This window comes from Phacochoerus africanus, chromosome 5, assembly GCF_016906955.1.
Source record: "Phacochoerus africanus isolate WHEZ1 chromosome 5, ROS_Pafr_v1, whole genome shotgun sequence".
NCBI classification, from domain to species: Eukaryota; Metazoa; Chordata; class Mammalia; order Artiodactyla; family Suidae; genus Phacochoerus; species Phacochoerus africanus.
Genome location: NC_062548.1, coordinates 57,384,101 through 57,410,107, shown reverse-complemented (window position 1 = coordinate 57,410,107; position 26,007 = coordinate 57,384,101). Strand labels below are relative to the sequence as shown.

Sequence of the window (26,007 nt, the reverse complement as noted above, 5' to 3'; positions counted from 1 at the left end):
TCTGCGACCTACACCACAGCTCACCGCAACACCGGATCCTTAAACCACTGAGCGAGGCCAGGGATCAAACCTGCATCCTCATGGATACTAGTCACATTCGGTAACCGCTGAGCCATGAAAGGAACTCCTTTCTTTCTTTTTTTAATGGCCACACATGCAGCATATAGAAGTTCCCCAGCCAGGGATATGAACCCATGCCTCCGCAGCAACTGGAGCTGCTGAGTTGGATTCTTAACCCACTGTGCCACAGCAGGAACTCCCAGTCTTTTTCCTTTTTAAGGAATGAAATTCACCAGGTTGGTTGGGTTGGTATGGGGAGGAGGAATATCAGGATTTTCCAGCCAACCTGGGGCCTGTATTCAGGCCATTCCTCAGCTCATTGGAAGAGGTCATGATTTTATTTTGAGAAAACAGGGGCCTTGCAACACAGCAGGCTAAGAGTAGTCATTTTGTGGAAAATTCATGATGATCCAGACTGACCTGGTGGACCTCTGAAGGCCATACAAAGAGCTCAAAACTAAAAAGAGCCTGAAGAGGTAGGCTGAGCAGTGATTCTGTCTGTGCCCCCGCCCCCCAGCCTGTTTTTGTAAATAGTTTTATTGGGACACAGCCACGCTGACACACTGGCTGCTCTCTCACTCCTATGGCAGAGCTGAGAGAGGCCATAGCAGAGACTGGATGGCCTGCCTCTAAAGTCATCAGCAGGTGGCCCTTTACAGAGAAACGTGGCCACCCCCTGCCTTAGGAAAAGGACATACCTTTCCATATATGTTGCATGCGGCCTTCTCTGGAGCTCCAGAGTGAGCTGCCTATCCCAGGGGGAGGGGTGTCTGTCCCCTGTAAGATACATTCATCTCCTGTCTCCTGCTGACATACTGTGGGACCCAGGGCAGATGCAGCACAAAAAAACACATTGCTCCTTACTAGTCCCTGTTCATCCAAGGCCAGAGCCCCTATCAGTCATAGGTGCCTACAGAAATAGAGCTCTTGGAGGCAGAAATCTCACCTAGGTGGTGGAGGTGTCCTTGGCAGACACTGCTTGTGTCCTTCCTTCTGTTTAATTTAAGTCACTAGATATTCACCGAGGGTCCTTTTCACCTGTGTTTCTTCTGCTCCTTCCCTCATATCTGCATAAGGGCCTATGTTTCCATCGACTTACCATTAGATGCAGTGAGCAGCACCCCTGTGCACATGTGTGTCTGTCTTTGCACCATGCTTGCGTGCGCGCGCACACACACACACACACAGAAACACACACACAGTTTTCGACACTGACCAGCAGGCGGAAGCCCTCACTCCGAAGACATGTTACAGGCTTAAGCACCAGTTTCCAGTGCTGGCTGTTTACCTCCTTGTCATTAATGCTATTGTGATTCATAGTGACTATATAGTTTTTATGCCCTTTTTTGTACCAGGGACAGGTGAGTCGGGCTCCCACCCCTGCTTGCCAGCAGCCACCACATGGTCTCTTCAGGTAGGCAGGAGGAGATGTCCCATGTCTCTGGCTGGAAAAGTCCTGTCTGCACCCCCCCCCCCCGTCCCCCGCAGTCTCTGCAGCCCTTCCTTCTCTGGCCACGAGTGCCTCTGAAGCCTTGGGTCTATGCTACCGTTTTCATCCCATGGGACCTTCTCTTTGGGTAGAGAGTGTGTTTTCTGAAATGCAGAGCAGACAAGGAGAAGTGCCTGACTCCCAGCACTCAGGCTTACAGGGGGCTGTGAGGTTCAGGATGGTTACTCCAGGCAGAAGTGGGGTGAACCAGACTCACCTGAGTGTCTGTGCTGCGGGGGACATGCTGGCGCTCCTGCACACAGCTGTACACCTCTCATTTATACCTCATCTGCTCTCTGCCTGGTGGCCTCATGTTGGGAATGAGGCGAACAGGATCCTGAAGAATAAGGGACTTGCTTAAGGTCATCGAACAAGAGGGTTGGAATTTAAGTTTAAATGGGACCCACTCTAAGGTCAGAAGCCCTCACATCCCCTGCAGGAGGGTGGGCTCCGTCTGCAGAACCGGGGGTCCCAGGCAGATCTTCCTTCCTAAGTGATGCTTCTCAGTTCTTCAGGAGAGGAGAAAATGGCCCATTTTGCCCACAGAATTGAATGGAGAGGAGATGAGATGCTGCTTTTCCAGAACATGGGGCAGCCAAGGGTCAGTGAGGGAACCACTGGTCCCCAGTGAAGACGCTGGTCCTTTAGCCAACAGCTCCCACACACGCGGCGCTTTTTGTTTTAGTTTTTAGTCATTAGCACGTAATTGTACCTTCAGACGGGCTTCCTAAGTACCATTCCCTAGATTAACCGTGATCACAGGGATTTCTGGGCGTTGGTGTTGGGCGGGCACCTGGGAATTCAGACAGGGGCTTGGTCCTGGCTGTGTCCTTCCCTCCCTCCTTCCTTCATCCCTCATGTTTGCTGCGAACCTGGTCTGGGTAAGGAGCTGGGCTAGACGTTGTGACCTGGGTGGTGAGTACCGATGGCTTGTACCTAATCCTTGCCACCCAAGTAGGGAACCAGATCTGGAGTGTCTGCTGTAGGCCAGGCTTTCATACGTGCCAATATAAATAAGCTCATGTTAGAGTCATGGCTGTCTCTGAGGTCAGCCCCCCTCCCTCCTCGGACCAAACCCTCCAGCACCTTCCCACCTCACTTGGAGCAAAAGCCAGCCCCCATCCAGTCTCCCTGGTGCATTTCTCCCTGGCTAACCCCATCCACCATGCTGGCCTCTTGGCTATTTCTAGCTCTTGCTGTCTGTATGCTCATACCTCTTTTCTGTCACCTTATCAGAGAGACCTCCCATGACCCCTAAAGCACCTGACCCGAACCCAGCCCACAGACCACTCCCTGGTCCCCAGCGTCTCCTTTATTTTCCCCACACAGCGCTGATGACCAGTGACAGGCCATATGTTTACTTCCTTACATGCTTATGGCTTGCCCCCCAACACCGACCTGCCCCCACCCCCGCCAATAAGCGCCTCGGGGGCAGGGGCGATGCTGGTGGTGGCCGGGGCACTTGGGATGTCTGTTGAGTTGCTGAACAGCACATGTGGATGTCATCTGAATGCCTCACTGCTTCTCACAGAAAGATGCCCTGGGCATGAGTCCGAGGGCTCCACATTGTTAAGACTCATTTTTTCCCAACTTGACCTCTGGATTCAACACGATCCCAATAAAAATCACAGCAGGCATTTTTATAGAAATTGACAAGGTAAATTCTAAGACTTATATGGAAAAGCAAAGACCGAAAATAGGCAAGAATCTTGAAGAAGAAAGTGGGAAGGCTCACACTCCAGTGATGTCAAGAACTCCTGGAGTTCCCATTGTAGCGCAATGGAATTGGTGGTGTCTTGGCTGCACCGGGACACAGGTTCCGTTCCTGGCCCGGCATAGTGGGTTAAGGATCTGGCGTTTCTGCAACTGTGGCTCAGATCTGATCCCTGGAACTCCAAATGCTGCAGGGCGGGCAGAAGAGAAGAGATAGAGAAAAAAAAAAAAAAAAAAAAAAACCTCTTAAAAAACTTCAGGAGTTGGGAGTTCCTGTCGTGGCTCAGTGGTTAACGAATCCGACTAGGAACCATGAGGTTGGGGGTTCGGTCCCTGCCCTTGCTCAGTAGGTTAACGATCCGGCGTTGCCGTGAGCTATGGTGTGGGTTGCAGACGCCGCTCGGGTCCCGCGTTGCTGTGGCTCTGGCGTAGGCTGGTGGCTACAGTTCAGATTCGACCCCTAGCCTGGGAACCTCCATATGCTGCGGGAGCGGCCCAAGAAGTAGCAAAAAGACAAAAAAAAAACCTTCAGGAGTTAAGGTAGGGATCCTGGTTCTGGCCAAAAGAGAAACAAATGCAAGATGCCACAGAATTGGGAGGCCTAGAATACATTTACTTAAACAGCAGCTTAAATATGTTTTCAAATAAAATTCTCAGTGACTTTCCAGTGGAAGTGACTTGAAGTTTAAAACAGGTCCAATTATTAATCTAATAAAAGTTCAGTAATTATATAGCAAAAGTCTAAAAATACAGAGAAAAGATTGCATTTTAGGTGTTTTTTTGAGACTAATAATCATATCTCCCATTTAAGTTTAGAGATTCTTCATCTGGAAACAGGCCGAAAGTTGAAGAAAAACCTATGGCACATATTATGCGTAAATGTAACTACCATATAGTTTAAAGATAAGTTTATCACTCCTTTAGCCAGGGGATTACAGTCAGTTTAACAGCAATAATTTTCAAGCAGTGTGACCAGGTGATTAATTTCCAAAATATACAAGCAGCTCATGCAGCCTAATATTAAAAATCTAGATGAGTGGATTAAGAAGATGTGGTACATATGCACAATGGAATACTACTCAGCTATAAAAAAGAACAAAATAAGGCCATCTGAAGCAACATGGGTGGAACTAGAGACTTTCATACCAAGTCAAAAAGAGAACGACAGGAGTTCCCGTCATGGCGCGGTGGTTAATGAATCCGACTAGGAACCATGAGGTTGCGGGTTCGGTCCCTGCCCTTGCTCAGTGGGTTAACAATCCGGCGTTTCCGTGAGCTGTGGTGTAGGTTGCAGACGCGGCTCGGATCCCACGTTGCTGTGGCTCTGGCGTAGGCCGGTGGCTACAGCTCCAATTCAACCCCTAGCCTGGGAACCTCCATATGCCGCGGGAGCGGCCCAAGAAATAGCAACAACAACAACAACAAAAAAAAAGAGAATGACAAATACCATATGGTATCAAATATCTGGAATCTAATATATGGCACAAGTGAACCTTTCCACAGAAAAGAAACTCATGGACTTGGAGAACAGACTTGTGGTTGCCAAGGGGGAGGGAGTGGGAGGGACTGGGAGTCTGGTGTTTATAGATACAAACTATTGCATTTGGAGTGGATAAGCAATGAGATCCTGCTGTATAGCACAGGGGAACTATATCTAGTCATTTATGATGGAACATGATGAATAATGTGAGAAAAAGAATGTGTATATATATATATATTTATATATATATATATATATACTGGGGTCACTTTGCTGTACAGTAGGACTTGACAATACTATAAACCAACTATAATGGAAAAAATAAAAATCATTAAAAAAATCTGATCAAAAATGGGAGAAGACCTAAATAGACATTTCTCCAAAGAACACATACAGATGGCTGACACATGAAAATTTGCACAACGTAACTGTAGAAAAATGCAAGTCAAAACTACAAAGAGGTACCACCTCACACCAGTCAGAATGTCTGTCATAAGTCTACAGATAATAAATACGGGAGGGTGTGGAGTGGGAGCCCTCCTACTCCATTGATGGGGTTGTAAATTGTTACAGACATTATGGAAAACAGTATGGAGGTTCCTTAAAAAACTAAAAATGGAACTGCCATATGATCCAGCTATCCCACACCTGGGCATATATTTGGAAAAGATGAAAGGATATATGTACCTCAGTGTTAACTGCAGCACTATTTGCAATAGCCAAGATGTGGAAGTAACCTAAATGGCCATCAACAGATAAGTGGATAAAGAAGATGGGGTACATATACACAATGGAATACTACTCAGCCATAAAAAAAGAATGAAATCATGCTATCTGCAGCAACATGGATGGACCTAGAGATTATCCAATTTATCTACTAAGTAAAGAAAGAGAAAGACAAATATTGTATGCTATCACATGTGGAATCTCAAAAAAATTATATAAATGAACTTATTTACAAAACAGACTCACAGACATAAAAAACAAAGTTACCATTACCAAAAGGGAAGAGGAGGGAGATGGAGGGATCAATTAGGGGTCTGGGATTAACAGGTACACACTACTAATTATAAAATAGATAAACAAGGACCTACTATATAGCACATAGAACTATATTCAAATTTCTTGTAATCATCTAGCATGGAAAAGAGTCTGAAAAAGAATATATGTGTATATATATATACATGTATAACTCTGAATCACTTCTTTGTACACAGAAAACTAGCACAGCATTATAAATCAGCTATACTTCAATTTTTAAAAGGTAGCGGGTAGGGACCTCAAAAAAAAAAAAAAAAACAGTGATACAGACTGCTAATACCCTGAGGTGATTGATGAGAATGGCACTTTAGTCTGTGGGCTTTCTCCTAAAAAACCATCTGCCCAGTCTCAGAAATACATCAAACCAGATTGAAGATATTCTACAGTTACTCCTCAAAATTGCCAAGGTCACCAAAAACAAAGTCAGTGAAACTGTCACACTAAGAGGAGCCTCGGGAGACATGACTAAATGCAATATGGTGTCCTGGATGGGATCCTGGGACAGAACGAGGTCACCTCATCAGAGGGACTTCCTGTGACCCCCTAAAGCACCAGACCCAACCCCAGCCCGCAGAGCCTTCCTGGGTCCCTCATCCTGGGACAGAACATTAGGTAAAAATGAAGAGAATGTAAATGAAGTGTGGGCTTTACTTAATAACGTCTCAGTATTGGTTCACGAATTGTGACAAATGCACCACATGAGCTTAAGGTATTTATACTAAGAGAAACCCGGCACAGGGTGTGTGGGAAATCTCCGCACTGCCTTCCCATGTTCTCTAGAGGTAAAATTGTTCTAAAATATAAAGTTTATTTTGAAACAAGTTCGTCCTATGTATTTGAACTTTAAGGATACCCTGTCGATAAATGGATCTGAACAGAGATTCTATAAATGCACACACATATGGGATCACACAAGATATTTGACGAAGTGCCAGTGCAATTCAATTGAAAAATGTCTTCTCGAAAAGTGATTCTGGAGCAACTGAGTATATATACAAATGGGAGGAAAAAAAGATACACAAATGGCCACTCTCTTACACTACATGTAAAATTTAATTTGCATCGGAGTGAACATCTAAACATGAAAAAGCTAAAATGATAAAGCTTCAGGAAGAAAATATAGGATAATTCTTCACAACACTAAGGTGGGCACAGACTTCTTAGGACACAAAATGTCACTAGCCATGAAATAAAAAAATATATAAATGACACTTTATCAAAATCACAAGCTGTTTATCAAAAGATACCATCAGGAAAGTGAAAAGACCAGCCACAGGCTGGAAGAAAATGTTCACCGTACGTATATCTGGCAAAGTACTTATAACCAAAAGAGAGAAACTTCTGCAGGTCAGTGTGATGAAGACAGCCCCATTAAAAAAAAAAAAGAAAGAAAGAAAAAGACTTGTAGGCAAAACACTTTAACAGATACTTAAACATTGTGGCTCAGCAGTAACAAGCCCGGCTAGGATCCATGAGGTTGAGGGTTCCATCTGTGGCCTTGCTCAGTGGGTTAAGGATCCGGCATTGCCATGAGCTGTGATGTAGGTCACAGATGCGGCTTGGATCCCCTGTTGCTCTGGCTCTGGCGTAGGCCTGCAGCTGCAGCTCCGATTGGACCCCTAGCCTGGGAACTTCCATATGCTGCAGGTGTGACCCTAAAGAGACCAAAAAGGAAAAAAAAGAAGAAGCTGTCTAGATGGCCAATAATTCCATGAAAAGATGCTCAACATCATTACCTATCAGGGAAATGCAAAGTCAAATCCTAATGAGATCTCACAACACACCCCCTAGAATGACTAAGAAGACGACATAGCATAAGTGTTGGGTGAAAATGTGGAGCCCCTGGAACTCTCGTGTGCTACTGGTACAGATAGAAAATTGTACCATCACTTGGGGAAAGCGCTGGATGGTTACTGTTACAGTAAACCTATGGCTGTTCCGTGATCCAGGAGAGACACTCTTAGATGTATGTACCCAAGACAGTGAGTGCTTATTTCTACCAGAACACTTGGATACGACTTACCCCAGGTGATGTTAGTTTGAACCTTAGGTGAAGGTGGTGTCTTCCAACCTTCTCCACTTATAAAGTTACTCTTTTTCTTTTGTAATTAATAACTGCCTTGAGGGAGATACTCTGAACTATGCAAATAACCCGATTCTCCTCAAACGTTTGCCCCTGAATTTCAACAGCCCTCAGTGGATCTTGTCGTGAGGATCTACTCACGGTACTCTTTGAGTCCCCTTATTCTGTCTATGTTAATTAAAATTCTTGTTCTGTAAGGGAAACCTGACCCCTCTTCCATTTACTTATTCGTTTCATTGTTGACTTGGCCCAGTGTGGACACATATTTAGTGGACTCCATGGGTTATGATCTCTCAGGACTGATGGTGTTGCTTTAGTAGTTCCAGGCTCTCTTTACCTCAGCCTCTCATCATTAGCACTGGTGATAATTTCTTGAGCATGTAGTTATGAGATGCAAATGCCTACACTTGACATGTGGGGTGATGTAAAAAGGCGTAAAAAGACTCCGAATAGTTTGTGTTCCAGAAAAAGCTAAGAAACCCAGAGCTGAGATAGCCCCTAAGAAACAAAAGGCACTGGCCGTGCTGAGTACCCTCCTTGCACCCCTTCACCCTTCTCTGCCCCAGAGGCTCCCCTGTTGATGACACAAGTAGGTCACCCCTCACAAGCGGGGTGGGGGTGGGGGTCAGGGTGGGCAGAGAGGGAGGCAAGGTATTTATTCCCTCCATCCCTTCCTTACAAGACTTCTGCAGGCTGGCTGCATCCCTCCACCAGAGGCCACCTCCCCCATGTGACACACTCCTCCCAGGTCCTTTTTTCTCTTGTCCCTTGACCCCTAGAGCTGTTAACAGTTCTGCAGACCCCAGCCCTGCACCATCTCTCTTGGTCTCTCCACCCCCACCTGCCCCTTTACACACACAGCCCCCTTGCCATTAAGTCCTGTTTCCTGTTGGGACCCTGACTAATACACCCGGTACCTGCCCAGCCCACCTGCCTCGTATGGCTAATTTGGAGCAAAGGTTCCAGTTTTCCTCCTCTGTTCACTCTGAAGGTTCATCACGTCAACAGTCATTTTCTCAGCTCCAAACAGAATCCCCTCTGCCTTCATTTCAGCTCACTTTCCATTCCCTGGTTCTCTGTGGTCATAAACAAAACTGCAGTTCAAAGTCCTTTTTCATTGGAAACTCTCTGTATGATTCAGACAAGTATCTGTCACCCCTTAAACTTCTCTATTGTTCCTCTGGCCTGACTGCCTACTGCCTTTCCTCCTCCTTTCCTCTTCCTTGTGTGCCTTGGGCTCCTTCCAGCTCCTCCATATCCTGAAGTGACTCAAAAATACAAGGAAGGAGGTACCCCCATGTTCATAGCAGTGCTCCTCGTAGGAGTCAAATGGAGGAAATGACCCAGGGTCTAGATGTCTATAGATGATGGATAAACAAAAGGTGGTCCATAGGTACCCTGGAGCATGACTCAGCCTTACAAAGGGAGGGAGTTCGGATACAGGCTAAGTCATCATGACCTTGGAGGACATTACACTAAGTGTGATAAGCCCTGGATGATTGCGGGCTCTAGAGTCATCAGAACCTAGAGACAGAAAGTAGAAGGGTGCTTGTCAGGGACTCAGGCAGGGGGAATGGGGAATCAGTGTTTAATGAGTACAGAACTTCAGTCTTGCAAGATGCAAAGAATTGTGGAGATGGGTGGGAATGGTGGTTGCACAGTAATATGAATGTATTCAATGCCACTGAACTATAGATTTAACAGTGGTAAATTGTACCTTTGGTGTACTTCATTTTTTTTTTTTAAATAAAAAAAAATAAGCAAACATGAGACAGACCTGGGAGACAACAACAGCAGATGTGACAAACCGCAGATTAGGTCATGGATGCAGAGCTTCCAGGGCGAGTGCTCCTGGAGATCGAAGCTCAGGGGCCTTTTCTCCCAACAGGTGACATGGAGCAGAGCGTCTTAGCCTGGGGTCAAGTGGCAGTAAATGGGAGGGATGGGGGAGAAGAGGACGTGGGTGTGGACCATCAGGGCTTCAAGAATTCAGGAAGGGTTTAAGGACGGAGAGAGCAAAATCGGAAATGATGTGGTTGATAAGAAATAGCTATTAGTCATCTGTAACTGTTTGGGGTATGACGCAGCAGCTCCAAGCATCCTAACGGGGTTCCAGATCCTCCACAAAGCAGGCCAAAGCCCAAATCCTCCCGTAAAGTGCTCTGCCAGGGGCACCTGGTGAAGGGCGTGGCCTTCCCCCTTTTCCGTGGCTGGATCCTGGCTCGTGCCCTCCTCCACCCACAGGCAGCCACCACTTTGCCACTTTGCTTGGAGCGCAGACCTGGGGTAGCCCATCGTTCCACGCATGCACCCCGTTGTTCACATCTTTGAGCTTTCACCAGATTCCATCTGGAAAACATTAGGCAGATGCCTGTCTGCAGATGCGCTAAACCCGTTTTAATTATGACCCAAGCCTTGACTTCTCAGTGGCGACTCTTGCAAAACTCTTGCTCAATTATGCCTGCTATTTAACGAATGGGGGTTAAACATAAACAGGGGCTGTGGCTGCAAAATTCCTCCTCCTCTCTGGCTCAGACTCATGCCTGGGCAGACCAAAACCACCAAACTGAGTTATCTCGGAGAAAAGATTCCTTTACCAGTAAAAAAAAAAAAAAAAAAAAACAAACCTGTTACCTGGAATGTGGACTTTGAGAGTAAACTTAAGCGTGTTTGGTGGTTTTTGGGGTTCTGATGTCAGACCCCCGTTTTGGGAACAGAAGTGTGTGGTCCATGGTGACTCAGTTTCTCCAGGGTCCCCAAGCTTATCTTCTTCATCACACTGTGCCTCTGGGATCAACTTGGGGCTCTGGGACACCCTGAAAGTCTTTCTGCATGGAGGCCTGAGGAGGGGATCCCCCCAGACAGGTGGCAGATGTGTGAAGAAAAACAAATCAGGGATATGGCTCTAAGGGGTGAGGGAGCCCCCCCCGCCCCCGCCCCCAAGCCTGCATGAGCTAAAGGACACCGGGTCAGTGGACCTGAAAAGAAGCTTTGAGCCAGTGTCCCAGGAGGGTAGAGGCCCAGGCCACAAGGTAGTTCTCTGAGGAGCTGGGGCTGCAAAGACGTCTGATTGTTACTCAGTTGTTCACATCTGTGTGTCTTGACTGTCTAGGGGGTACACGTGCCTTAAAGAAAGCACAGCCATCCTGCTTTTCTGGGGTCCCGATCCCTCCAGGCTGCATCAGAGGAGTTTGTGCATTTGAATGAGCAGATGCACAGACACATGCTCTCCCTCTAGAATGTCCTGGGCAGCTTGCAGGTTCAAGGTTTGAAACAAACAGATGCTTTGTTGAGCGGGATCTGGAAAGCCATTCTCAAAGTGTGACCTAGGGACCCCCGGGAGGTTCTGCGAGGTCAAAAGAGTTTTCCGAATATTAACCCACCGTGGGCCTATTTCCTCCCATGTGTGTATGGTGAACTTTCTCAGAAGCTCTTTGAGATCTTTCCACTACATCTCTCTGATGCCTAGTGGAATATTGTATATTTAAGAGTTCTCTGTTTTCACCCACCTGCAGAAGAGCTCTTCAGCGTCATCTGTACTTTTTGAGGGTGAGAGGGTTGCTGGAACCAGGAGGTTTGAGGACTGTGGATTAAGGCATGTGGTTTAGATCAGACCAAACCAAGGATGGCCAGGAAGACCTATAAGAATGGTTGAGAATCAGACTGTAATCGAAGGTTCTTTTTTGCAGGAAAAACTGCAGAGGAAATCTCATGGATGAAGATGAGAAAGACAGAGCAAAGAGGTAAGGAATTGTGTCTTCCCCGTCCCACAGGGGCATGTGGTCCCACCATCTGAACCATGCTTGTCCTCACCGCACAGGTGAAAGCCCAGCCAGCCAGGCAGCTGGGGACCAGACCCTTCCTGAGATGCAGCCGCATCCTGCTAAACCTGCTCAGACCAGCAGCTTCAGTTTTGTTCCTTACCCTGGAATAACTTGTTGTCTAGGACTTCCCAAGTGGTTTCTATTTTTCCCATGTCCATGTGCTCACCCTGTTGAGCCAGGTCTCCTTTCAGAGGCCTCTGGTTACTGCATTTCCAGGACAGACACTGCTTGGCAAGGCAGCCTAATTGGAGCCAGGCCACCCTGGGTTCCAATCCTGGCTCTGCCTCTGGGGAGCTGTCTGGCTCTGGACAATAATTGGAATAATCATTAGCACTCACTGAGCGTGTAGTAATCATCCTCGTCAGCGAAGCACTTCTGTATACATTACGTCAGCCGCCTCGGCAGGAGATGCAAGTCTCACAGCCGCTTTACACTGCTGTCGGGTTGACCAGAAGTCCTAGCTTGGTCAGAAATACTAGCTCTGGGAGTTGCCGTCATGGTGCGATGGAAACGAACCTGACTAGTATCCATGAGGATTCTGGTTCGATCCCTGGCCTCTCTCAGTGGGTTAAGGATCTGGCATTGTCATGGCAGATGAGGCTCGGATCCGGTGTTGCTGTAGCTGTGGTGTAGGCTGGTGGTTACAGCTCCAATTCAACCCCTCATGTGAGAACCTCCATACACCACAGGTGTGGCCCTAAAAAGACCAAAAAAAAAAAAAAAGAAAGAAAGAAATACTAGCTTTGGCATGTCAGAGAGCTGTTATAACCTTGTCTAGTCTTATTCCTTCACTGGACATTCTTGACTATCAACTGTATATGAGGTGGAGTCATAAAGTGGGTTTTTTTCATGAAAGGAGGTAGTTGATCTATAACGTGTTAATTTCTGCTATACAGCAAAGTGATTCAGTTACATACATTCTTTTTTATATTCCTTTCCATTAGGGTTGATCACAGGATATTGAATGTAGTTCCCTGTGCTGTACAGTAGGTCCGTTCAATATATAATCGTTTGTATCTGCTAATCCCAGACCCCCATCCACCCCTCCCCTATCCCCCACCCTTGGTGACCACAGCTCTGTTCTCTCTGTCTGTGAGTCTGTTTCTGTTTCATAGTTATGTTCATTTGGGCCACATTTTAGATTCCACCTGTATAAGTGATACCATATGGTGTTTGTCTTTCTTTTTCTGACTTCACTTCGTATGATAATCTCTAGGTCTGTCCATGTTGCTGCAAATGGCGTTATTTCATTTAAGGTGGATATTTTGAGGTTAAAGATCAGTTGGATGTAATCAATTTCACATGATCAGCCTGCATTGGCAGTGACCATGCTAGGCTCTGGGGAAATAAAGATGCATAAGAGGCTTCCTGTCCATGAGGAGGGCCCGGGGGAATGGAGGCGATTGGGAGGTGACCACAGATCATTAGGCTGCTTAGTGACCCACCCAGCGATGAGGCCCCCTATGGCTGTGTGGAGCATCCTCTCTCAGGAAAGCCTTCACTCAGTCCTGGAGGACTGGACTCCCTCCCCCAAGCTCTCTCTTCTCTGCTCCTGCGCCTGCCCGTGCAGTCCCTCGACCCTCTGAAACCTCCTACATGCCTGCTGAGCTGAAGGGTCTGCACACGTCCCTCCATAGAACTCCCTGGTCGTCACTTACAGATTCCTCCACGGCAAGTGGCAGAGTCCTCAGCGGTCACCCAGCTCAGCAGCCCCTGTGGTGTCTATCCTTCCCCATTACCTGGTGGAGGGGTTGGGGTAGCCATGGGAATAACAAGTCCCCAGCCACTCCAGTCCTCCTGGCCCTGAATCTGCACAGCCCCGGGGGGAGTCTGTATTGGTTGTTAATTTCCCAAGTATTTCCTTAAAAAAAAAATTCAGAGAGCAGAGAAATGGTCAGAGGTGTAGATGGGGTTGGTGTGGAATGAGGATTGTTGGAGCTGGTGGATCAACACTGGGGTGTTCATTATACTCTAAATCTCTTGCATAGATTTGCAAATGTTCTGTAATACAAATGTAAACAAACATTTGTGTGCATCGTATTCTTTTATAATAGAGAGAATTCTTGAGATCCTTCTGAACCTGGGGCCATGGCTCCCTTAGGCCACTGCCTTCCTGGGGCTGTAAAGCCGGGGTGGACCCCAGGCAACATGTAAATGAATAGACCAGACCAGCCTGGAATAGAGTCTTGCTCCCTTGTCAAGGACCAGCTTCTGGCTCTTTGCTCTGGGGCATCTTGCCTCCTGGTTGCCTCCCAGGTCTCTGCAGAGAGCAGGCTGGAGGCAGAGACCTGAGCGGTACTCCCGCTGACCCCTGTCCTATCTGAGGAAGTCCAACAGCCCCTCACTTCTCTGAGCCTCCACTTTCTCAGCTGCAACACAGTCATCAATTCGGCCTTGGCTTCCTCTCAGGTTATTTTGCAAATCTGCCACAAAATACAACAAGAAGCTCTTTTTTTTTTTAAAGTACTAATTGCTACATGTATGTAAAGATGCAGGACGTTTGTTTGTTTGTTTGTTTCTTTCTTTCTTTCTTTTTTTTGTCTTTTTAGGGCCACACCCACAGCATATGGAGCTTCCCAGGCTAGGGGTGGAATTGGAGCTGCAGCAGAGGCCTACACTACAGCCACAGCAACACCAGATCTGAGCTGCGTCTGCAACCTACACCACAGCTCAGGGCAACACCAGATCCTTAACCCACTGATCTAAGCCAGGGATCGAACCCGCAACCTCATGGTTCCTAGTCAGATTCCTTTCTGCTGCACTACTATGGGAACTCCCCAGGATGCTTTCTAATAACAAACTTACGAGCTATTCCTATTAATGGTGCTGAACCTCGGACTCTGTCTGCGGTTGCTGCATAGAAATGCGGAGACAGAGTTTTGGGTGAAGGAGAAAACGATAGCTTTTTTGCTTTGCCAGGCAAAGGGAGCCACAGCAAGCTAATGCCTTAAAGACTGTGCTCCCCTTAGAAGGGGTTAGGAGGTGGTTTTATAGTCTGGGGAGTGGAAAAATAGGGCCATAGATAAGGATCAGGGTAGAGGCAAGCTTGCGTGGTCTTTCAAAGCTGGTGTTTAGTGGTCCCAGGACTGGTTCTGGTGGTCTTCCTTCTTCCCAGAATGAAGTATGCTTCAAGTACTTCTTCCATGTGCTGGGGGTTTTAGTTCTACAGAAAACGCTCAAAGATATTATGTATAGTCCTTGGGGAGGAACCAGGACCTGCCCCAGGGCTGTACTGTGGTCCCTTGACTCTTCCTCCCTGGTCTCTGCATCCCCTCCCTTCCCTAAACTGCCCTTTGGAACTTGGGGAAGGTCATGGATGCTGAGGGTTATTTCCTAAAAATAAGAAATGTAAGACAAAGGAAGGCTTGTGTGCCAGGAGCCCCCCAGGGCCCGGCTTGGATACATTAACAACAATGAAAAGGCAGCAGTGGATTCACCGAGTGGGTCCTGTGTGCCCTGTTAACTTTAGGGTGCACAGGACCAGGAGAAGGACTTTGTCATGGTCTCTGCATGCGGGTGCAAAAAGAATTTTTTGGATTTAAACCAAGGTGTAGAAAAGACAAGTTTATTGAGGCAAGAGACACTGTTAACACAGTGGGCCCACTTCCTGATAATCAGGAAGAGCCGACTGGGTGCATGGTTGTGTCTGTTTTTATAGCCCAAAGACAAAGGACCACGAGGAGTGGTCTTGCCATACACCTGCTGACCTGCTGGTTAGTTGGGGAAGAATGGGGTCTTCTGATACACTTGCTGGTTGGGGATGGATGGGGTTGGGGAAGGATGGGTCTTTGCATTCCCTTGCTGGTTGGATGGGGGCATGTGTTGCCTCCATAGGGGTGGGATAAGGAGTGGGCCACATACCTTTCCTAGTAGGGGCAGGAAGGAGTGGGCCAAGTTGCTAGGGTGGGGAGGTCCTTAGGAACTTTGTAATAGTTACAGTGAGATGAGTGGGATGATAAGGGTCAGGCGGTTCTTATCTTGGCCAGAGGCTTTTTGAATTTCATTTCCCTGGAGAAGCCTTAAAGTCCCATAGACTTTTCTATACATTCTCTCATATTATCTCCTCCACATTCCTTTGAGGTGTGTATCACTGTTCTTCCCATTTAACAGATGAGGAAACAAAGGCTCAACAAGGTTAAGTAGCTTGTCAAACGTCATAAGCACTGATCAGTGGCAGACATGGAAGTGAAATACGGACGTGCTAAACATCAGACTCTGTTCTCACTCCCCAGACCACACACGAATCTCTTCACATAAGAATTAACCCAGTCTCGCCAGCAGACCTAGACTGAGAGTTGGGTCCTGATGTGACTTTGGGGTCTGCAGGGGTGTGGCTCTTGCCATCATCAGCTGTAATGCCCCTGCCCCCAGTCTCAGCCCTGTCTCTACTGCATAGCTTCCCTCGAAATCAAAGACAGACGAATGAATGTTTAAGCTCTCTCCTACTCACAGATCATCTGATGCAGGCATTCCCCACAACATCTCTGCTAAAACTTCTTAGAAATAAATCCACTTGTTGGAGTTCCTGTTGTGGCTCAGTGGGTTAAGAACTGACATAGCATCCGCGAAGATGTGGGTTCGATCCCTGCTCACTTAGTGGGTTCAGGATCCAGGGTTGCCACAAGCTTCAGCATAGGCTTCGGATGCAGCTCAGATCCCGCATTGCTATGGTGGTGGCGTAGGCTGGCAGCTGCAGCTCTGATTGGACCCCTAGCCTGGGAACCTCCATATGCCACAGGTGTGGCCCTAAAACACTAAAAAGAAAAAGAAGTCCAGTTGTATGCAGTTTCTTTCTATTTATTCCCCTACCCATTTGCTTTGAGCTGAGGGCACCCGCACCCTCAAATTGCCTATTTAGAAATACAGACAGATGCAGGGCACTGAGGCTGCTGACCTTCCCTCCCTTCTCGTGCCAGGTGGGGGAACAGGTTTTAGAATGTTTTCGAACACCCAGAGCTCAGGCCCAGAATAGTAGTAATAAGGCAGTATTCCTCCTAACACTTGGGAGGTGGGGGGGGGGGAAACAAGGACAAAACAAACTCACCCCTAAAACGGTATCACTTCCAAAGCCTCTAGTTGTACAGGTTTTAGAGCAGCTGCACAGGAGACCTCACCCCCAGTCCCACCTGGAGGTCGGCTATCAATTCTTTGCACTCAGGGTATTTTTGAGGAGATTAGAAATGTTTAGCTTCCCATCCGAAAGCTCATTGTCCCCAGAAAACACGAGCTATATTTGGCAAGGTTTTCAAAGCCTTAGGGAATTTGTGGTTTATTTGGCTTGTTTGATCAAGTATTCGAAACCAGGACACGGATCCACTTTCCTCTGTGAATTTCCATGTAAACCCAGTGAGTGTTAATTGAGTGCCTATTGTGTGGATAGAATTATGTGCTGTTTTCTTTAGAGAAGATGTGAAAAACATGGTCCTTGTACTCAAAAAAGAAACAATTTGATTGAGAGACATTTGGATCCCTAGGTAATAAGGCCCCATTTTACTATTTTGTGTTCCAGTCATAAGCACGTCTTGCTAATTCTGATGTGGCACAGTTTTGCGGGTGTGTGTGTGTGTACGTGTGTGTGTATGTGTGTGTCATCGGGAAGTAGTCTGTTGTGGGCGCAGAAAGTGCACAGGCCTAAAATCAGACAGGCATAACTTTGATTCTGCCACTTTGACTTTCTGTCCTCAGAGGAGCTACTGAACCTCTAAGCCTCAGTGTCCTCTTCTGTAAAATGGGAGTGTTCATAGTAGCACCCGCTTCCCAGGGTTATTGTAGGAACTAAATGGAGCCCAGTGTGCACCCCAGCACAGTGCCAATAAGAAAAGCTAACACCTCAGAGCACGAGCTGTGTGCTTGCAGCATCTTCTGTGCATTGACTCTGATCCTCACAAAACCCCCTGACATAGGTTATATTTAGCCCCATTTTACAGCGGAGGAACCTGAGGCTGAGAGATCACACAGGCAGGCGGCGGAAGCCAGGGATTCATGGTCAGGCATCATCTCTAAAGTCTGGGTCCTAGCAACTCCCCATGACAGTTACTAAATAGAAGCCACTCCTTTTGATTCACCCACTTAGCCAAGGCATAGAAACAGAAAGTGCTGGTAGGAATTGTCACTTTCCAAGAAAGCAAGTTTTTGTCACTTGGCAATGTTGTAAAATACAGCCTACTCCATTTCTTTCTTTCTTTTTTTTTTTTTGTCTTTTTGCCTTTTCTTGGGCCGCTCCTGCGGCATATGGAGGTTCCCAGGCAAGGGGTCAAATCAGACCTGTAGCCACCGGCCTACGCCACAGCCACAGCAATTCGGGAACCGAGCTGTGTCTGCAACCTATACCATAGCTCATGGCAATGCTGGATCCTTAACCCACTGAGCAAGGCCAGGGATCAAACCCACAACCTCATGGTTCATAGTCTGATTTGTTAACCTCTGAGCCACGAGGGGAACTCCTCCATTTCTTGATAGAACAGAACACTTAGAGGAAACTCTTTCATGTGAGCCTCCTCCTTTAACCCAATGTTAAATGGTCAGTTCATCAGCAATAATTAAAATTACATTACATCCTATCAGCAGTGAATGTCCATTTCCATAACCCCATGCGTTTTCACTGAGGGAAGAAGGATGGGTGGCGAGTTTGGAATTGTGTGGCCCCTTGCAAGACATTTGGTCCTGTCCAAAACATCCATAACACATTTGGTCCACGCCAAAGGTCCTTGAACACTTGGTCCTATTCAAAACATCCATGAACAGATTTGGTTAAGGCCAAACAGTTTTAGGCAGGACCAAAGTATCAAGGACCTTCTGGCATGGACCAAACAGCTAATGGACCAAAATGTTTGATGGATGTTTTGAACAGGACCAAATGTGACCAATAATTGAAAGCCTTTTGGAATGGACCAAATATCTCATGGATGTTTGGAACAGGACCAAATGTCTGCTGACTTTTTTAAAAATTGAAGTGTAGTTGTTTTACAATATTTGTTAATTTCAGGTGTACAGAAGTGTTTCAGTAAAATATGTGTGTGTGTGTATATATATATATATATACACACACACACACACACACACACGCACATTCTTTTCAGATTCTTTTCCATTGTAGGTTATTGTAAGACACTGAACATAGTTCCCTGTGCTGTGCAGTAGGTCCTTTTGGTTTATCTATTTTATATACAGTAGTGTGTATCTGTGAATCCCAAACTCCTAATTTATCTTCCTCTACCTTTCCTCTTTAGTAACCATATGTTTATTTTCTTTGTGGGTCTCTTTCTGTTGTGTAAATAAGTTCTTTTGCATCATTTATTGAGAGTCCATATATCAGTGATATCACATGGTATTTGTCTTTCTGACTGATTTCACTCAGTATGATAATCCCTAGGTCCATCCATGTTGCTGTAGATAGCATTGTTTCATTCTTTTTTTGTGGCCTTTTGTTCATAAGGATCAAGAGTGTCACATTAGGAGTTCCCGTCCATAGCTCAGTGGTTAATGAATCCGACTAGAAACCATGAGGTTGCGGGTTCAGTCCCTGGCCTTGCTCAATGGGTTAAGGATCTGGCGTTGCCGTGAGCTGTGGTGTAGGTTGCAGACGCGGCTCGGATCTGACGTTGCTGTGGCTCTGGCGTAGGCCGGTGGCTATGGCTCCGATTTGACCCCTAGCCTGGGAATCTCCATAAGCTGCCGGAGCGGCCCTAGAAAAGGCAAAAAGACCAAAAAAAAAAAAAAAGAATCACATTACAGTAGCTGGTTCTTAGGGTTCTGGACAGAGCGAGAGCTGGTTCTGAAACATCAGCTGAACAATTTTCCTATTCTTTGCCCCTAATCCTTAGTCTCAACACCAGCGAAATGGCTCAGGCCAGAGGGAGGAGTTAAAATACACCAGAAAGAAGCCTATCCATGTGGTTTTGCAGAAGCAGGCATTGCAGAAGGAAAAGCTTCTGCATGGGGAGGCTGGGCATGTCTTTGGGTACCCCCCCCCAGGGGGGTGTTTATTGATAGGCCAGTGGTCTCCCATCTGGACTGATTAGCTAATGTGAGAAAGTAAAAGACACGAAGAGAGTACATAGCATCGCCTTGGCCTCCAAGAGCTTTTAGGCAGGTTGGGGGCCTTCTCAAAAAGAAGCGTGAAGGGGGAAAAGCACACCTGCAGGGTCTGTGTTGGGCAGAACTAGGATGCTGATCAGAATTTGTGAACTCTTCCCATTGTGGCTCAGGGGTTAACAAACCCGACTCGTCTCCATGAGGATGTGGGTTCAGTTCCTGGCCTCACTCAGTCGGTTAAGGGTCCAGCGTGGCCGTGTGCTGTGATGTCAGTCGCAGACACAGTTCAGATCTGGCACTGTTGAGAGCTGTGGTGCAGGCCAGCAGCTGCAGCTCTGGTTCGACCCCTAGCCTGGGAACCTCCATGTGCTGGGGGTGTAGCCCTAAAAAGCAAAAAAAAAAAAAAAAAAAAAAAAAGAATTTCTGAACTCAGCTCTCAGCCGAGGGCCCTTTCGTGGAGTGTGGTGAGGTTAAGACAAGAGCCTGGCCTTGTTTCATTTCTCTGAATGTAAATAAACCCTATCGGTCTAACAGGGAAGGCTGATCTGCACCATGAACTTGGAGGACCCCTGCCTTGTGCACTTGCTGGTGCCCCTGTGTGCAAGCTCGGTTGGGGCAGAGTGGAAAAGCCTGGCCCTGGACAGTGTATGCTGATGTTACCAACTGGGGAAACAAAAGGAGTTTCTCTAAAACAGAATCGGTCTATCGTGCTAATTTTGCTGCGCTTCTCTCTCATAGGCTCTTGACTGGGTGTCATGTACATCATTGTAAGTAAGCCCCAACCCGGGGAAGAAATGGGGGTCACATCATCTTGCAGCTTCCTTTCTGTTGTATCAGGTGAGGAAAGCGGCGGCAGGCATTTCGAGAACGTAGCAGTGTCAGGACGCACAGTTCATTTCTGTTACCCTGTAGTTTCCAGATGAGCAACTCTGCCTTCAGAACAAAGGGGAGAGTCGACGTGTACTTGCAGGCAGAATGCTAATTCTCACTGCGGCCCAGTCACTAGAGAACAGAAAGCTGCCTCCCTCTGTATGGGGCTCTTGGCTTTCTCCCTGGTGGGGTGCCTTGGTGGGCCAGGAAGACTTGTCTGAAATAGGAAAGTGGTCCTGGCAGGCTGAGCCGCTTGGGAATGTCTCAGCTCAGGGAGACCCCGAACCTCTCTGGGGACATCCATGGCAAAGGGCTACGTCCTAAAATCCCTTTCAATCATTTTAATACATTTTAAATTGAAGGAGGCTGAGGAGTCCTCTTGAAAAAATGCAGGCTTTTTTCAGAACAGTGTCTTCTTTTAGAATGTCAGTGACACACTCTTAAGGATTGTGCTCCTGCGAAATCCGCCCCCTGCTCTGTCCCCGCCACCCCCGCATAACCATTAAGTAAGAATCACTAGGAAATTAGGCCAGCTTCCCATTGAAGCCTCAACATTTTCTGCCTTGAGCTGCCAAAGGCTCCTGAGCTCGGGGGGTGGCTCCAAACCAAGCTGCCTTGGTGTGTAGGGACACTGCCTGGGATATGGAAATGAGGAGGGGTGACTCAGGTCTGGGCACATGTGGGCACTGCACTTACCTTGAGTGGACATGCGTGGACTGTGCTTTATGCCAGAGTCCGAGGAAGTATCTCCCAAAACACAGTTGAGCCACGCTGTTGACTATTTCTCCCTTTTGGGAAGTCTCAGGACTCCTTAGCACACGCAAGGTGCTGTGGCTGCAATTAGCACATGAGAAAACAAAATCTGTTTCATTTTCTGTCATCCTGCATTAAAAAAATATATCTGGAAAAAAAAATAGTGACACGCAAACAACCTTCTCTGGCTACGGTCCTTCCCTTTTTCCAAATAATCCTTCATGAGTTTCTGTGGAAGACCCTTAGCCCAGTACTGTTTTAGGCAGTAGGTATGTCAACTTTATTCCCATTATTTATGGCACGTTTTCTTAGGCAGCAAAAAATACCAAAATGACATTCAAAACATACCGAAAGGTTGAAAGAAGGAAACGAAAATGATTTATCATCATACCACCTAGAGGCAGACACTTCATATTTTGACATATCTCCTATCACTTTTTTCTACATTGCCATCAAATTTTAACAGGAATACTCTGATAAGCTCTTTGCTAATGTGGCTGATCAGACTTGAACTTTTCTTTTTTAAAAGTTTTAAAGTGAGGTATGGTTGTTTTATAGTGTGTTAGTTTCAGGTATACAGCAAGGTGACTCAGTTATGTGTACATATATGTATATATACACACATTTTCCCTTATAGGTTATTACAAGATATGGAATAGTGTTCCCTGTGCTCTATACTAGGTCCTCGTAGGTTATCTATTTTATACACAGTGACTAATTTATTATTCAGGGACGTTTGCTTTCATGGACAGGAGCATCTTCATGTCGGGGATACTGAAAATTGATGTTACATCTGAATGGACATCATAGTTGCCTCTCTGGACGTGGACAGTGAGCCCACACATGACATTTGAGTTGCTTCTACCATCACCCCCTCTCCTTCAGGAGTTACAGAAGATTTTTGTGGGGAGTTGCCTCGTGGCACAGCAGGTTAAGGATCTGGCATTTGTCACTGCAGCAGCTTGGGTCACTGCAGCGGCACAAGTTCAATCCCTGACCCAGGAACTTCTACATGCCAAGGGCATGTCCAAAAAAAAAAAAAGACACTTGTGGAGGCTCCAAAAGAAGTCTGCAAAGAAGTCTAAGATATGACCCACATAACGTTCAGATAGGCTCATTCTGCTCATTCTAATACTCTGATGTGGGAAGCCTCGTCTGCACCCTTATCAGTTTCTATCCCATCCTATAATGTGGAACCAGTTGGCCCTGTTAAGAACTGCCAGAGCGCCCACTTGGAAGATGGGTGTCAGTGAGCCCTTATTTCAGGCTTTAACTCTCCTGGGTGTCGGTTGCTATGTAACACTCCAGAATTTTTGGGATTGAAATAAAGGCATTTATTTTGCTGGTGGGTCTTCAGGGCAAGTGGGGCCTGGTGGGAAAGGTGGGTCCACATTCCTCATGATCTCAGCTAGAGCAGCTCAGAAATGATGGCCCAAGTCCTCTGGGGATGGACGATGTGCTCACTCCTGGGCTGGCGGTGGACCTTGGTGGTCCGCTGGGACAGTGGCTGACACGTGGCGGAGTGACCTCCTCGCAGCATGTGACTGGGCTTGAGGGCCAGCACCAGAGGGGGCAGGGGTGGGCTGGGCAGCGGTGTATCCACTTAGTACCTGGTCTTGGAAGTGGGGTAGGGTCCCTGCTACTCACTAGGAGCAAGTCGCTAAGGCCGACCAGCCATTCTCAAAGGGACAGGAATTAGAACTCATCTTTTATTTACTTTTTTTTTTTTCTTGCTTTTTAGGGCCATACCTGGGCATATGGAAGTTCCCAGGCTAGAGACTAAGTAGGAGCTGCAGCCTCTGGTCTACACCACAGCCACAGCAATGCCAGATCCTAGCCATGTCTGCAACCTACATCGCAGTTCATGGGAACACTGGATCCTTAACCCACTGAGTGGAGCCAGGGATAGAACCTGCGTCCTCATGACACTCTGTCAGGTTCTTAACCAGCTGAATCACAATGGAAACTTTCAGAATGCCTCTTTTGAAGAGGGGAGTTTCAGAGAATTTTGAATTCTGTGGTCCAGAATGACCACATTAATGTCCTTGCTATTTCATCAGAGGAACCCAAGGCCTCTGGGGGTGGCACCCACCCTCTCCTGGCACAGGTGGCAGAAGTAGGGTGAGAAGTTGAGTCTGCTAGTAGAAGCTCCCTCAGCTAAGCTGTCCTGTCCTGTCCTGAATCTCATGCAACCAGCGGCTCTTCAACATCCAGTGGTGATTGGAATGTGAACATAATATGCCTCATGAAATGCCGCTAGCTCCTCGCCATGGAGGCCCTCTGTGGATAAAAAGCCCATCTTCATGGAACTGCATACTTACAGACTCATTATTATACCCATTATTCAAAGCCCCTGCTGCTCTTGGCAGCAAGGGTGGGGACCCACTGGTGCCTCCATCACCATTGCTGGCCATCTCTGCCCAATGTTATTGGGGAGCATTTGATTTGATCAGCTTTGACTCCATTGAACCAAGTGCTCTGGACGCAGCCAGCATCTTCTGTGTCCCCATTATGGAAGCCAGTTTAAAACACGGCACCCTTGGGATTGAAGATGAGGAAGAGATCCTAGCACAAATGTCTCTGAGGGTTGTAGGCACTTTCCCTGGATGCTGGGATTGGGTTCAAGCCTTGCCAGCCCAACTGGTCTGCGCATGAAGTGGCTTAAGAGGAAGAGCCCACTCATGATAAGAGTTCATTTTTCCTCCTTTCACGGATTTTATCCTCATTCCTGGTCTGGCTCAGGAATGGATCAGGCGTTCTGATACAGTGATCTTTAATTTCTCCCCCTTAGGGAAACATGGGATTTGGGGTGATGAAAAGTGTACCTACACCACTGTCACATGTCCTTGTGCTTTTAAGGGAGAGAGAGAAGCTGAGCACACAGATCTGAGGTGCATGTTGGCGTTCACCTGCTCAGACTCCCTATTCCTGCCTCAAAGCCTCACCCAGGAGGATGGGAGACAAGCCTCTCTCTTGCTGGTCATCCTGCAGTTTCTTGGAAGGACCTGGTCCCCATCCCAGCCACAGCTGTGTCTCTTGAGTAGTTGGGTGAAGCCCATCCTTGCACAGTAGGTGTACACCCCTGTGACCATCTCTCCACCAAGAAGGAGGGGAAAGAGGCATTGAGCCTGGTTGATGAATACACATCTCTCTCATGAAATTCACCAGTAGAAGGGCATTCAGTGTTCTACCTGTTGGAGAAACCCAAAGGGTGTATGTGCGTGCATGCATGTGTGTGTGTACAAGCACACATGTGCACATATGCATGTTTCTGCTCCTTGACACTTGGCCTTGGAATCATGGTCCTTGCCTGCTCTTCCTTGAGTCCCCTTGTGACACCACAAACATGGTCAGCTGCTAGGAACACAGGCTGCTATGCTGGATCTCACTTAGATCCTAAGCTGCAAGCACAGCCCTCCTCTGGAATTCCAGAACCCCGGGCACCCACACATCCCCCTCACCCCAGCTCCCTTCACTAAGTCAGCATGGGTGCCCTCGTCTGCCCTCGGGTGGGGAAGTGTGCGAGAGGGGTTTTATTGGTTTGGGTAGAACCCCGTGGTGATTTGCAATGATAGTTTCTATTTGACACATTTTTAATGTTAGCTCACACCAGAGTGATTCGCTCATGCCAGGGGCAGGAGGACTTGCCCAGTTTATTTGTCATCCTACTTGTTCCCCAAGAACCACCCAGAAATATGTTTCCTTAAGAGTCTGTTGTGGAGTTCTCTGGTGGCTCCGTAGGATAAGGATCCCGTGTTGTCACTGCTATGGCTCAGGTTGCTGCTGTGGCGCAGGTTTGATTCTTGGCCCTGGACCTTTCACATGTCACAAGTGTGGCCAAAAAAAAAACCAAAAAACAAAATCAAAAACACAGAGAAAGGGAGTCTGTTGTAACTCTGGTCTAGCTCACCCCTATAATATGCTTTCCTGCAAAAGGCCTTATTTACAGACCCTGCCATCAGCCTTTCAGAATCTGTTCCTACATTTTGATTCCTGTGAGTCTCTTACATACTCACTGAAAGAAAGCATGAACAGATATATGGGAATTCTGGGTTGGAATAAGATAAAGTCAGCCTCCTCCATCCTTTCCGTCACACTAAGTACATCCATCACACATACATTGGGGCAGAATGCAGGGGACAGCTATTTGAGGACCCTGTAAAGTCAATAGTCGGGGGCAGGATGGGAGGTATCAGAATGGGAGGTACCACTGACCTGGCAGTGAGCTCACCATCTTCTTCCCTCCAGCATCCCCTAGCCTAGACTCAAGGCAGCCCCAAACCCAGAAGCAGGCATGTGTGCCATCAGAGAGGACCAGAAGTCCTCTATGACTACACAAGGAGCACAAAGAGGGTCTCTTGCTTGACTGAGGGAGGAGGACTCTGCCCTTTTTAGTTCTCTTCTCCATTTTCTTGCCATGTAAGCAATCTTTTGATAGTGGCAGCAGCAGTAGCAACAGCAAGTGGTCACAGGAATCCATAGGAATGTCAAAGCGGGAGGGGAACCTGTCTCTCTGAGCAGAGGAGCTCCAGTTCTGAGTGAGTGGGATAAACCCTATTGCTTTCATCTTCCTCTCCATCTTCCTACTGCATGGCCCTGGATGAAGATGCATCTGTTGGAAATTTGAGGCAGGAAAGAATAAATAAAGAACCCGTTTTCT

The 26,007-nt window shown here is 47.1% G+C and overlaps 1 protein-coding gene across 4 annotated transcripts in view; it reads left to right on the top strand.

Annotated features, from left to right (window-relative positions):
• NPAS2 (neuronal PAS domain protein 2) overlaps positions 1-26,007 on the top strand; it is a 189,325-nt gene that overhangs the window by 72,461 nt on the left and 90,857 nt on the right. For all 4 annotated transcript variants that reach the window (XM_047781420.1, XM_047781417.1, XM_047781418.1 and 1 more), the window contains exon 2: positions 11,556-11,609. In XM_047781420.1, the coding sequence (XP_047637376.1) occupies positions 11,578-11,609 (32 nt within the window). In that variant the 5' untranslated portion in view covers positions 11,556-11,577. The remainder of the gene's footprint in view (positions 1-11,555; positions 11,610-26,007) is intronic.